The sequence below is a fragment of the Cryptomeria japonica genome, chromosome 10 (assembly GCF_030272615.1).
Source record: "Cryptomeria japonica chromosome 10, Sugi_1.0, whole genome shotgun sequence".
Taxonomy (NCBI): domain Eukaryota; kingdom Viridiplantae; phylum Streptophyta; class Pinopsida; order Cupressales; family Cupressaceae; genus Cryptomeria; species Cryptomeria japonica.
In genome coordinates this window covers 135,117,498-135,132,082 of record NC_081414.1, presented here as the reverse complement: position 1 = coordinate 135,132,082, position 14,585 = coordinate 135,117,498, and the positions used below count along the sequence as shown (strand labels likewise).

The 14,585-nt window shown below is 39.2% G+C and overlaps 1 protein-coding gene across 1 annotated transcript in view; it reads right to left on the bottom strand.

Annotated features, from left to right (window-relative positions):
• The window catches only part of LOC131030905 (pentatricopeptide repeat-containing protein At3g06920), a 34,972-nt gene extending 20,741 nt beyond the window's left edge, over positions 1-14,231 (bottom strand). The window contains exon 1 of the mRNA XM_057961861.2: positions 13,871-14,231. Within this exon, the coding sequence (XP_057817844.1) occupies positions 13,871-13,880 (10 nt within the window). The 5' untranslated portion in view covers positions 13,881-14,231. The remainder of the gene's footprint in view (positions 1-13,870) is intronic.
• Between the last annotated feature and the right edge of the window lie 354 nt (positions 14,232-14,585).

The window sequence follows — 14,585 nt, the reverse complement described above, 5'->3', positions numbered from 1 at the left end:
ATTCTTAGCAAAAAAATTCTGCTTCATTTTGTAGGAAATTGACAATCTATTGATCACTGTCAAATACTTGCAAATTTACTTGATTATCTGGGATGGCAAGCCTTACAACAAGCCTGATATGTTGTTCCTTCTTGTTTGTAATAGGTGCTAGTGTGTCAAATTGAGCTCCCACCACTACAAAGATCTCAGCGTGCTTAATCTGACCTCTAGGGATAGTCTAGATGCCAAAACCCTCAAAGCCTTCAATCAAATCCCAAAAGTAAAATTTGAGCAGGTTATTCTTGATTATGCTTTGAGCACTGATTTGGTTAACAACCAGCTCACTGTCTCCAAAGACCTGCAACAATTGGATCTTTCTTTCATGCGCAAGTTGGAGACCTTGGATAAGAGCTTCATACTCAGCTACATTGTTAGTGCAACTAAATTAATGCCGAAAAGAGAAGTAATATTTCTCCTTGCTAGGAGACACTTGCATCACACCAACACCAACACCATTCTTGTTTCTTGAACCATCAAAAAATAACTGCCACAGCTCCTCTAGATCTTCCGGAGCCTTTCATAAGGTTGGGGATAGGAGTATCCTCCTCATGTATGCAATATGTGCCCAACCCAATCACCTCTACTTCATTTAATGAGTCAAAAGGAAGAGCATTTCCCCATTCATCTAACAAGCAATTGAGAAACCTCCCCCAAGAGAGTAGCAGGCTTACAAACAGTACACTCTTCCCCTTCTTCATGCAATGTGCTATTCATATTTATGGAGCTAGGGGTGTAAGATTTAATATGGTCTTTTGTGATAGGTTTTCTTTGATGGTCACCTTTGTAACATACCTTGTTCTGAAAAGCATGTGGGACTAATCCGAAGATAGGTACCCACCAACCTTGGTCCTAAACTCCCTAGATCAGCAAATAGCAAAGGAGGCAAGCGTGTCTATGATTGATATATCTTGCAATAAGGTACAAGCAAGGCATGCATGCAAAATCAGTTTTAAATCTTTAATGACCCCTACTATTTTAATAGCAGTGCCATCCAGTTGAACAACCCCCTAAGTCACAGGTTCATATTTAATGACAAAGAGATCAGCTATCTTCTTGGGCATAACAGGGTTGCTAGCCCCTAAATCAATCATGCAATAATGAATTATGTGAAGTTGTGAACTTCAATAATCAAAGACATTAAAGGGAGGTGGCTTACTAATTTTACTCTGATTCCCTTCTGCTTTGGGCTGAACCAAACTGGTTGGAGCTATTATTCCTTCCCTTACCACTACATTAGTTGTTTAAACTTTATTTTTATCTTTCATTGCTTCCTGAAGCAAATCATTTTGATGAGATGAGATGGAGAAAGTCTCCCACATGGTCACATTCAGGTTAGCCATTTTCATTTGATCAACTATATTGAAAGGAACACCAATAACCTTTGAAGAAACTCTTGGAACAGCAAACTCTACTTTTGCTAATTGGTTGACCTGAGACTGCTCCTATGCTTCATTAACTTTACCGGCAATTGATTAGGTTGCAATATAGTTGTTTTATCTATTGCATGTGCATGTGTAGACCCTTGAAGTGGTTGTGAAGTTGGTACCTAACCATGGAACATGTTCCACCTTCCAGTGCCCTTTGTTGGTGTGAATAAGGTATTTTACCTAACTAGTTCACTACTAGGTCCTATTCACATTTTAAGATTACTTAAGTCCTACGAATCTTTCTAGAAGTCTTAGGTGTCATTTTGAGTTGTCTCTTGTCATAGGATTAAGAAACATGCCACAATCTTGTCTAATCCTACCTATCATACTTGCCTATATAAGCAAGGCATCATATGTACATTTTGTGATGTAGTATCCAATTCAATCAAATCCATTGAGCACATAATCAGGCATTAGTTTGCTCTTGCTGCTGTCGTGTGGAAGACAACTTTTGGTTTTCCATGTGATCTTGGAGGATTCAGTCCATTGGTGACTCTAACATAGTATCAAAGCTTCAGATTTTCATGCCCCTTCTCAAATTTGGGAGGTAATAAAGTTTGAGTTTTTTGTTGGGTGCACTTTGGTGTCATTTGGACCTCACCATTGAATTCAACGCATCTGAGAAAGTCGGTTTGGATTTTGATTCATCCAAATCCGACATACAGAGTAAGATCTATGAGGGTTTCAATTTGGGTGATGGTTGCCAGATCCAAGAGGTAGCTGATTTTTTTGAGCACTTTGGGCCAAAACAAACCTTGTTATCATGTCTAGAAAGCCTGAAAACCCTATGATCGATTATCAAATCATTGAATTTCAAGATTTTTGTCCAAGGTCATTAGAGATTCTTTTCATCCCATCACCATCAAAATCCTTTGTACAGCCATATGAAATCCATACAATATGCATTTATAATGTTGTATGCTATCATAGGCACACATTGACAAATGTATGAAAGCACAAGCAATCACAGTCAACAGAGAATCGACATATTTTGTGCGAGTGAAAGCGACATATAGTTTCTATGTAGGTCTACGCAATCATTGTGTCAAAAGGTACGCCTATCGAGTTTTTAAAATCCAAAATTTTCAATTAATTTTTAAATCGCCAGTTGAAACTATCAGCACCAAGTCATATCTGTGTTTGTGAGCTTAAGCATAGGTGGCTAGCGAAGCAGCACAGCCAACCCGCCGCCTCTGCCCCACTAGCCTGCCACCCACAAGCCGCGGCACTTTTCTTAAAGCATTTTGTAATGCCAGCAGTTGTATGGAAGAACCTAGAGCTAAGTGCCCAAGGGCTATTCTTGCACCCCCATTATCTCACTAGGCCTTTTTTCTCCAAAATGCCATAACTTTTTGCCAAAGAGTCCTTTTTTCACAAACAAGATATAAATGGAAAGCTAGTTCTCAGCACTTTGCAGTGGTGCAAACTAGTTTTACTAATTTTGCAACATGTGCAATTAATTGCTGACTAAAGTTAGATCTTTCTTTTTAGCACCCGAGCTCTATCAAGCCATCCATGCACTTTTTCCAGATTCAGCTCGAAGTATATTTAATTCAGTTTTTACCATATTTGCATTCTAAAGGATTACTTGGGCATGTTGGCACATGAGAAGGTGTTGTTTTGATCAAATCACTTCATTTCAGCCATACATCATGTTTTGATCTTTGATTTTATCATTTGAGGAGTGTATCATTGTTATAATCATGGATTATGCAACTCATCCTTTTGTAATCATTCTAACTAAGGACAATTATGAATCTTGGCAAAAGGCATCCTGACACATAGCAGGTGGCTCAATCTTTTGCCTCATCTTTATGGACTCATCCTTGAGCCAAAGACACAATAGAAGAAATCAGTTTGGAGTAATAAAAATGATCACATCATAGGATTAATTGGTACAACCATAAGTGTAGACGGAAGTTAAATATTCATTTCCTGTTATTCTGTTATGTTGTCGTGTTTTGTTTATTTTCTGTAAGTGAAAACTGTTCCATTCGGAAGTCTACAATAAGCACATCATTCTGCCATATGTTGTGTTAAATATTCATTTCCTGTTATTCTGTTATGTTGTCGTGTTTTGTTTATTTTTTGTAAGTGAAAACTATTCCATTCAGAAGTCTACAATAAGCACGAGCATCTTCTATGAGACCTACAATAGTATCTCAAGAATCAAGTACCCACACACAGTTTGGAGCAAGATTTGGGAGATTTATGGAGATCCACATAATCCTCCATTCCTAGATGATCCTGGATTAGATTGGTTCATTCCACTTGATAATGTTGATATTCTACCTTTTGATGATGATACCTTAGAGGAGCTTGAATATGGTGCAGCACTTGAGTGTCTTGATGATCAAGAGACCTCTCCTGCAACTCCCACTTCTCCAATTGATCACACATCCATCTTTTGTTGCTTCATCAAATTCCAAAGATGCTTCACTAAGAGCTCCTACTGATTCTTTGCAACAAGTAAATCAGATTCATCTTTGTGGGATGATCACTTGACAGGCATTTCAGACCTATTTGTGGAGTCACATTTAGATTTGGAGGACAAATTTGAGGGGTCATCTCTCCTCTTTAATGGTAGTCATGGAACAACTATTGTCTCATCATATTTGTCTTTGGATCTAGTTCAACATCAGTTAGCACTTGATCCTAGTTTGTCACCATCATCACTGATTAGGCATGTACCTGATTTGATTGTGACATCATCATCTACCAAGGACTTAGCAAAACATGAGCAATTTTTCAGAGACACAGTCATCATACATCCGGATTCTACTTCCTACCAATTCCTATTTGGAATGGGAAGCATTTCTGCATTTGTATTTGGTTGATCTTCTTCCCAAAGGGAGAAATGTTATTTGTAGAAATTGGATCATGTTTTGTGTTCAAGCATTCACCATTTCTGCAAGAGATTATACATTGTGGGGGGGTCACATATTCTCTCTCTTTCCTTCCTATGGAGGGATAATTGATTGTATACTTGTGATGGATCTCATCCATGGGGGGTCTTGTGTTCCCCTTCCATCACTTGTTTATGTTTATTTGCATCTTTTCTCTCTTTTGGAAAGGAGTGTGGAGAGGCATTCACGATGAGGAGAATATTGTTGAAGCTGCCTCAAGAGACTAAGGAACCAGCATAAAGCAGAAGTTATTACACACGGTGTGGAAGTCAAGAGGTAAAAGTTGCAAGGTAATCATTGAGAGCAGCAGCACCAACAACCTTGTGTCTGTGAGGATGGTAGAAAAATTGAGGTTGAATAGGATGGTTCACCCCAATCCAAGGTGTCTTGACTAAAAAAAAGCCATCAAATGGTCAAGGAGCAATGTTTTGTGAAACTTTGTATCAGCTCATGCATGGATGAAGTGGTGCATGACATCATGCCAATGGATTCTTGCCATGCTCTACTTGGGAGACCTTGGTAGTTTCATAGAGAGGCCATACACGATGGGAAGAGGTTTGCCATGAATCCTTTAAAGAATCCAAACGAAGAATATGAAGGAGAGCCTAGAGTGATGGTGATCATGGAAAAGGAATTGTTGATTGTTGGAAAGACAATGGGAGTAATGTCTACATCAATTGCTAAAGCCTCAGAGAATGACTGGGTACCGTAATACTACAAGAGGAGTTGCTGCATGAAATGAAGGGATTTGCATAAAACATGAGACAAATGGTAAAGGAAGAACTTCCCTTTATGATAACATTTTCAATGATAGTAGCGTTATTGGGGAAGAATTTTGGAAACAACAAGAAGATTAGATTTCCATTAAGATAGAAGATGAAGATGCAACTGACAAAGAATGCACTAGGGTAGGCCGTGGTGCAAGGCAAAATAGTAGAGAAGTGGCACACGAGATTTTCTTGGGAAGAACAAGAGGAATAAATGGAAGAAAAGGCAAAAAGAAATTCTTCTCAAAACGAATGAGTGATGTTTTAAAAAGTTGGTTAGGCAGCTCAAGAGGGCTCAAAGAAGCCAAAACATGATGAAGTTCAAATTGTAAAAACAGTAAAAACAGGCAAAAAGATACAGAAGGCAAAGTTGGTGAATTGGCTCATAGTGGCTGTGAAGCAACAATGGCAGAAGTGAAGATCAAAGAAGTGAAACCACAGAATGAAGTTCAACAGAAAAGGTAAACAACGTAAGAAAAAGCATGAAGATCTTAGGGATCAAGCAAAATGTACACAAGTTATGGAAGAGGCATAAGACCGTTTCTTATCTTAAGAGGATACAGAAGGAAGCAATAAAAGCGTAGAAATAATTGTAAATGGAAAAAAATAATGAAGTAGAAGAGATCAGCACAAGAAGGATAAGATGTGAAAATAGAAGAAAATGAGGGGGGCTACTAGAGGTTTGTTGCAGCAATCAAAGACAGCCCTACAAAGGTGGTAAGAGATGAAGTCTGTAAACGGTAAATATGCCATAGTTAGCTGAATAATACTTATTATGTTTTAATTAATAAATGGCAATGTAATGGGTTTTAGTTCCCGTAGGGGTAGTTGGTAGTTGCCGGCGATTGGCACTCTTAACCCACTGCCGAGTGGTATATATGTTTGGCATTGTATCAGGAACGGGGATGTTACTGTGGTACTCATTACATATTGCAATAAAGGATCTATCATTCTGCCATATACTATTGTGGATTCTATATGTGTTGTTTATGTTCCTGTTACTGTTTTGTTTACTTCCAATAGTTGAAGTACCTATCCCGTAGGGAGTAAACATTTTGGCACCGATGCCGATATGAACTGAAAGATCAATATGGTGGCAGGCGATAGGCACACATAATGGGCCGACCATTCGAACAGCAATTACTTGTAATCAAAAGTGACACCCAAGAAGAAGCAACACGGGAGGAAGTGCGCGAGGATCGATTGACAGAAGACTTGGTAGATCTGTGGGAGGTTTCCGTCACTCAATACGTACAGAGGGAAGCTCAGGAGCGAGCAGTCCCTAAAGGGACGATGCGTGGCAAACTCACAATGAACATTGTGGTCTTTGATCTTCTCGGAAGACTTCCAAGGTTGTTGGCACGGAATCTGATTGAACTACAAGACCGATGAGAGGAAAGCAACCGTGAACAACATTGGCAACAAATACTGCAAAGATACGAAGAGAGGACCCATAGGGAGCAAGAGTAGTAGGATACGAGCAGACCCCATACCCTCGACAATTAATGCCCCTATGCCCAAACAAGGACAAACGTACCAGAAACGCCCAGGAAGAGATAGAAACATCAGTACAAAGATCTCTCCACCTAAGAGAACAAAGTGGAAGGAGATGGCGGTTAAGAGGAATCGTCAAAGGCTCGGAGAGTCCAACAAGAAGTAGGAGTAGGAGTGTGAGTAGAAGCCACAGTCAAGAGAGGTAGAGACTGTGTACGTCGAACAAGTTGATAGAGGTAGTGAGGAACCTACACTTCCAGACGTAGTGGAGAAAGATCTTGCCGACTAGGCCATACACCCTACTTCAAGTGACGACTCTGGAACCAAATCCAAGAACAGCCTGTCTATACACTCCGAACATGACGAAGAAGAGGCACGGAACCTCAAGACCGAGGTTGCCGAAATATTTGAAACCAACCTGTACCGAATTGGGAATTTGTCACTTGTCGAGCAACCAAGAATAGGGGGGTTTGAGCCGAAGACTCCGAGGAGAGAGTATATAAACGAAGGTGATCAAGGTGCAAAAGACGCAAAAGGTGGACACGCAGAGAGCTCGCGTGTGGTTGAGAGTGCAAGAGAGACACAGGAACGCAGAGAGCAAGATGATCCAATCTGGTCGAACACACACGGTACCTTCCAAGCAAGGACAATGTTGCACAACTAGAATACCTAGGAGAGGCAAAAACTCCCAAAGTTCATAGGGGATGGATTAGAGGTCCCTGTACGTCATTGCAAGACATGTATAACGATATGGGAGGCGAATGGCCAAGATGACCAGGATCATAACATCGGTTAAAGGTAACTAACACCTCTTCACTATATTTTAAAGAATAAATACGATTATATGTGTCAATGTTGGGGTCTATTAAGTAAGACATCGAATTACCTAGCGAAAAGTGAAATATTAATATAAACGATTTGATCTCCTCTACTACGACTCTTCGTTTACAAGCACCGTGATATTAAGAGTCAAGTATTGGACTTTGCGGTAAATGGATCTTCCATTATTGTGTGAATATTCCGTTTTAAGGGTATGGATGCAAGTAGAAGTTTCAAGCCAATATCGGGGATTTGTGCATGACATTTGAATAGGTTATTTTGTCGGGAGTCTTTGCCAGCTGTTGGAGATGGTCATCTTCTCTAAAGAAGATTATTATAGAAACGACTACTAATCAAACAATCGATAAATGAACAAGAAATTCAATAAGATACGAGCTTCAATACTGGGCGAGTCCATATCCTATGATACCATTATTGACTTCATTAGCAATGATTGAAAAGACAAGACAATGAATAATCATTGCTAAGGACGTGAATAAAGCAATAATAATTTTCAGGGATCGTATGTCATGAATTATCGCTTTATGAATGATAGCAGAGAAACTAAATAAGAAAGTAGCCGCTAAAGACCTCCTCACATTGATAGCAGATTTTTATATTTGGCATTAATACTGCAAACAAATGTTACAGACATATTAAGTAATATCGAGTTAAGGAGCAGACAATGAGTTGGATGGTAATGATGTTTACTTAAGCAAGGGGATCGAAATATCAACTAAACTAACAAGACAAGTGATACCATCAATCATTTCTTATGCCATTAAGACTAACACTGAGCATCACTGATGAAAGCAAAGAATATCGATTTAAGACGAGCGATTACATTAATCATAAAGAAAAATGCGATTTAATAATGATGGATTACAATGCATTGGTTAATAGGAAATTAGCAGTCAAAATGGATTATATTAATCTTAAATCATAAAGCAATGCGAAGAGAGAAGAAGACAATTATTGAAAGCGATTATCTTAAGATGGTCAAACATACATGTGTAGATTAAGTTAAATCAATTTGCTATGAAGAGGTGTGATATTAAGGAAGTGTAATCGCTGACAAAGGTTATGAATGTTCACCATAAGTTGCAACCATTTCATGTCAAGGATATTTAAAGAAGATGGAACTCATTCCATTGAGAAAGGAGGGGAGAGGGAGGTTCTTATTTCATAGGAAAGCACTCAATAAGAGCAGCAGATCAAATCAGAACTGTTATTAAGTTACAGGCAGTAACACCTTTGTTATTGATTTGGATCTCTTTTAGTAGAGCAGAGGTTTATGATATAGAAGAACTACTCTCAAGTATATAAATCAGGAAAGCTATAAAGATAAGTCCTATTCTTCGGAATTATTCTTAAAAATTTAAATTAAATATCATAATGAAATGTCTTCACTTTGGGTAAATTTTATATTACAGTTCTCACTTAAAGTCTGAATGGTTGTCTCAAGATTAAATTAAGGGAAATCCCAGAAGGGGACATTACAGGCAAGCTCCTGAGAATCACCAAAATCAACTAGTCTAAATAGACCACGATCCTCAAGACCCATGGCAACAGTAGACTGAGTCTCCTGATCAATGATACTGCACTGATGTGTGTTGGTGTTGGAAATAAGCCACACCCGGACTGATGATGGACTGGTCCAAGAGGGTCCAGTAGCTCAATGGTAGAGCACTCCAGCAGCGTATGGAAGGTCCTAGGTTCGGGTCCTAGCTGGTCCATGTCTCAACATGGTATCAGAGCCAGGTCCAGGCTAGGAGCCCCAAGCACACGAGAGGTGTGGCTTAAGGGGGGGTGTTGGTGTTGGAAATAAGCCACACCCGGACTGATGATGGACTGGTCCAAGAGGGTCCAGTAGCTCAGTGGTAGAGCACTCCAGCAGCGTATGGAAGGTCCTAGGTTCGGGTCCTAGCTGGTCCATGTCTCAACAATGTGAATTGAAGTCCACGTCAAGCTGAGGAGAATGTCTCAGAATTTGACTGACTGAGAGAAGGTTGAGTTCCATTCCTGGAACATAGTACACATTGAGTAAAATCAATTTCCTCCCTCCAGACTGAATCTGCACATTGCCCTTTCCGACAACAGTGTACTCTTCCCCTCCTCCAAAGATAACTGAATCTAAGGAAGGTTGAAAATCAATGAACCAATCCCAGCGATGAGTGAAGTGGCGTGAGGCACCTAAATCAATATACCAGGCAGAAGATTTTACATGGTCTACAGGTCTTTTAGCCATGAAGGCGTAAAAGGCAAACTCACTCTACTGCGCTACATTTGCTTTAGGTTGTGAACCACTTTGCTAAACCTATGCAGCCAAGCGTTTATGGCACTCAAGTTTCATATGACCAAACTTATGGCAGTAATTGCACTGAACACTTTTCTTCTTCGAGCCTTCTGATGACGGAGCAGAGGGTTTTTGCTGAGGAGACTGAGATTTGCCTTTATCCTTGTGAAAGGATTTGGCTGTGAATGCTTGTTCTATAGAAGATGAGCTAGAACTGTTGCTTCCACCGATCCTGCTACAGAAGTTTAGTGCAGAGATCAGCGAACTTCAAATCAACGTTGGTTGAGGTGATGTTGAGTGTTTCGACAAAATGCTCGTAGGACTTTGGCAAACATTTCAAGTGATGATGACCATGTCCTCCTCCATATTCTGCCCAATAGCTTCTAACTAGTCATGGATGTCCTTGATCCAATTGAGATGCTCCTGAAGGGATTTGCGCTCATCCATGACTATAGAGAATAGCATATTTTTCAGAAAGAAAGCTCTGCTCTTATCAGACATCTCATGTAGCGTCTTGAGATGCTCCCATATCTTGACAATTGTTTTGTCAGAAGGCATCTGAGAAAGTTGATTGTCGGTCATTGAGAGCTTGATGTGCAAGACAGCTTCACGATTTTGTTCACCAAACTTTGTTTGATCAGGACTGGCTGCAGTGGGACGGGGAACCTTTCCAAGGACTAACTGATCAATGACATGATACTAAAAAATTGTGAGCATCCACTGCTTTGAGGTATTATAATTTCTGCCATTGAATTTTTGACTCCCCTCGAGCAGAATATTCGTCAGAGACACCATAACTGAAAACTGAGGTCAAAGCTAGTTGACCGAATGATGGCACGAATATTGATGCAGGAGATAATCAATGCATGAAATCGCGTAAACGCGGTGCGTTAATGAATAAAACGAAAGCAGAAAGCTAGCACTGATTTTGAGGCAAAATTGAGAATTTTCAGGCACGAATCTCAATGTACGGATTTCCAATGACCCAGAAAATTCAAACAAAGACCCAGAAGGATTTTTGAAAAACCCAAAAAATAGTTTTTTAAGAATGATTTTTCAAAAAAACCCTAGCCGCAGGACAAAGACTAAGTGTTCGGTACAAACCCTAGGCGGCAAAAACAAAGGTCCGAATGCATGAAACCCTGGTCGTCAGGCGCAGGCAAAAAACACACACATAGGAGGTGCAAAAAAAAAAAGACTATCACGTGGATTCAAAAAATCCTGAGGGCGAAGGCAAATAACCTTCGCTGTGAGGAAAATCCCAAGATCGTAGGCAGTAATACACACTACGAGCGCCAAAAACTTACAACAAAAGACAGAAGTCAAATTGCTAAAGAGACCCGTCGCGAAATGCACAAAGGGAAAAACGCATTGATTGAACACGGGAAGAAAGAGATAGAGGTCGCCACCGAAAAAAAATACAGAGCACTCAACAAGCATTGGCCGAAAACCCTTTCATCCAACACACAGAAAACACAGTCGTTGCAGCCCTCAAACCCACGAAAAAATGAGCGGCACTCTCCACTGTGAAACGCACAGACAAAGCTCAAATCACGTGGGCTCGGGGAGCTGAAATATAGACACGATTTTTAGTTGCAGGTGGCACAAGTGGGAAAAAACACCAAACAATGTGTGAAAAAAATACCCACACAAATTTTACCAACACCACAAGAAAAAATGTTTGTGAAAAAATCACGAACACTTTAAAAAAAAAAAAATTGGAAAAGAATTCACTAAAAAATTTCAACGAAAAATTTTAGAAAAATAAAGTTTTTCCAAAAAATTTAATCCTACTTTGATACCATATTACACAAGCAATTGGTAAAAATTGAATGAATTAGTTGAATGATCAAACGATCATTTATAGTTTAAAAGGATCGATGTTCTATTAAGAAACAAACGATAAGAGAGGTAAAATTAGAAACTACTAATATTTACAATATAACACAATATTGACCATTAAATAAGTTATTAAAGATATTATTCTAATACTTGTGTGCACCTTGTAGTGTAAGTGCAACATGTTATGTTGGGTTTTTGCTGTTTGGGTTGTTGTGTTTAAATGAAAAAGTTGTTCCATCAGGTTTTGCCTTGGTCCTTTGAACGGGACATTACATGGATACTCCGCACTCTTGGGCTTAGTTGTGGTGAAGTTATAGTGTCTTACTGAGGAGTAATGATTAGGGGAGCAGGTGTGTCTTCCCCTTCTAAGTAGCCCACCTCATGCTAGATGGACAAGAGTTCCTTGCCACTTGGGACCAGGAGGTCGAGTAGGGGTACTCTGCACTCTTGGGCTTAGATGTAGTGAAGTTAGGGCACCCTAACTGTTGGTGTTGGAAATAAGCCACACCCGGACCAACGATGGACTGGTCCAAGAGGGGCCAGTAGATAAGTGGTAGAGCACTCCAACAGCGTATGGAAGGTCCTAGGTTCGAGTCCTAGCTGGTCCATGTCTCAACATGGTATCAGAGCCAGGTCCAGGCTAGGAGCCCCAAGCACACGAGAGGTGTGGCTTAAGGGGGGGTGTTGGTGTTGGAAATAAGCCACACCCAGACCGACAATGGACTGGTCCAAGAGGGGCCAGTAGCTCGGTGGTAGAGCACTCCAACAGCGTATGGAAGGTCCAAGGTTCGAGTCCTAGCTGGTCCATGTCTCAACACTAACATGCTTCCTCTCCAACCCTTATCATGGTGGATTACGGGAATGGAACTATTGATTCTTGTCTTCTTAAATGATAAATTCAAATAGATTGATATAATTAATAATGTATATGCATTTATATGTTACCTTAACACAAATTGAAATATTGAAAGAATTTTAAGTTACCTAACATGATTGCAGGACATATTCCAAGGTTTCATCTTGCTAAAGACATTTTTATGGTAAAGTTAAAATTCTAACCATATTACAGCTCTTGTTTAATTGAACTTGTGATTCTAGGGCAAAATCTAGGATAATCCCAAAAGGGGACATTACAAATAACAATAAAGGGGCGAAAAAATGGCAATAAAAGTTTCAGAAGAAGAAATATGACCAGCCAAAGTACTACTGGAAAAATAAAATCTTAGCCAGAATCCTTACAGATATCATGGAAACAATGGCAAGTAGATGCCATTGGACAATCAAATTCTTGGCACTAGGGTAAGAACCACCAGTAATTGTACATCTCTACAAACATATACCTTTTCTATCAAATTTCAGAAAAAAAGAGCTGGCAAACAAAGGGAAATCAAAATTATCCTTGATTTTCCATAATTTGTTTATGGTATTTCAGACTCGAGGCAGACATTTTTACAGCTTTCCAACTTTGGACGCTAGTCCAAATATTGGTGATGTTCCCCAATGGATCTAATAATGCAGCTTAATATTCTAAGAGCTCAAAAGACGCCATTCACAAAAGGAGCTTGGCTTCCAATGGTTTTCTTGACCTAGGTTTCCACATGAATATGATGTGAAGTTGAGAGCGTGGACTATCTTAAAAAATGTGGAGTTAAGCCTATGCATCCATTTTCGATACTCCCCTGACTCACTTAATCTGTACTTTCAGCAACCTCTGTGACATTTCCTCCGCGTAATTTCTTTAACTTCGGTTTCAACATTATGATGGTATGCGACCGCAATGTGGAGTTGAACGTGTGTCACGTACTTATGAATACCGATTTTCAATAATCCACAACCTCACTGACCGATATTTTTCAGCAGTCCACAACCTCACTTACCCATATGTTTCAATACTATGTAAGATATCCTTTCTGTTACAGTCCACCTTATTGTGGTGTGGGACTTTGAAATTTGTGTCACTCCCGGAGTGCAGACCATTTTAACAAAACAGCACAACCCCGTGGAACACTGATTCTATATTAAAACTAATAAGGTATCTCAATGGCACCTACCATTTCAGTACTTCAAATCCACACCTCTAATAATATATTCATCAGCAAAGTACAGCAAACATTAATTATCAATAAACTCTGATATTTGGTTTAGAAGACATAAAAATTCCTCTGCATCATCATCTATTACTATAAAGTTTATAATCAAAATCAAATTTCGGGCCACCATTTTTTCTAAGTGAATTTAAAAACAAGTACTAAGAGCAGAGCATTAAAGCGGGACTCGTACCTGGCATCATGAGTGATACTGATTAATGTACTCAATATAGTTAAAGAGCTCGGGGCCATCAATATACATTTCTAAAAGAATGCCCAGCAAATTCTATTACTGAAAAGAAAATGGAAATAGGTTTTGGTGAATGGAGATGATCCAATGACTGAATGGGAATTTTGGTGCATAGCATTCGGTCATTGCCCTTATCAGACCAGGTTAATTATGCGATGCTAATTTACTTACAATTTGAGTTTTCATTTTTTGGTCTGAGACCTGTAATTCTCTTCTACACACATCAACATCGTAGGGTTACGTTACATTTGGGCTTTAGATTAGTCGAAAGGAACAAAAAGTACAAGATCGAAAAAAAAATCATTTGCTTACAAATAATCTTTAAGTGCACATTTTATAGTCAATTAATTTCGGTACATATGTGTGTAATTTAACCCAATGGCATAAAAGAGGGGTTTTGGAGGTGTTTTTTTCGTAATGGAAAAATAAATTTTTAGGTTTACTTTAATGAGGTGTAATGGTTACATCAATAGTGAGATATAGTTTTGGTAATTGATTTGGAGTGTTGAAAAATAATAAAAACTAGAAGTGTAATGTAAAGATGAATCAATTTGAATTAATGGAATTTATTAGTTCCTGTCGGTAGGCAGGGTTACTAATGCATCCATTTGGTGCATTCTTTTTTTGAAGGCAGCCAATCATTTGAAACTATTTTTTA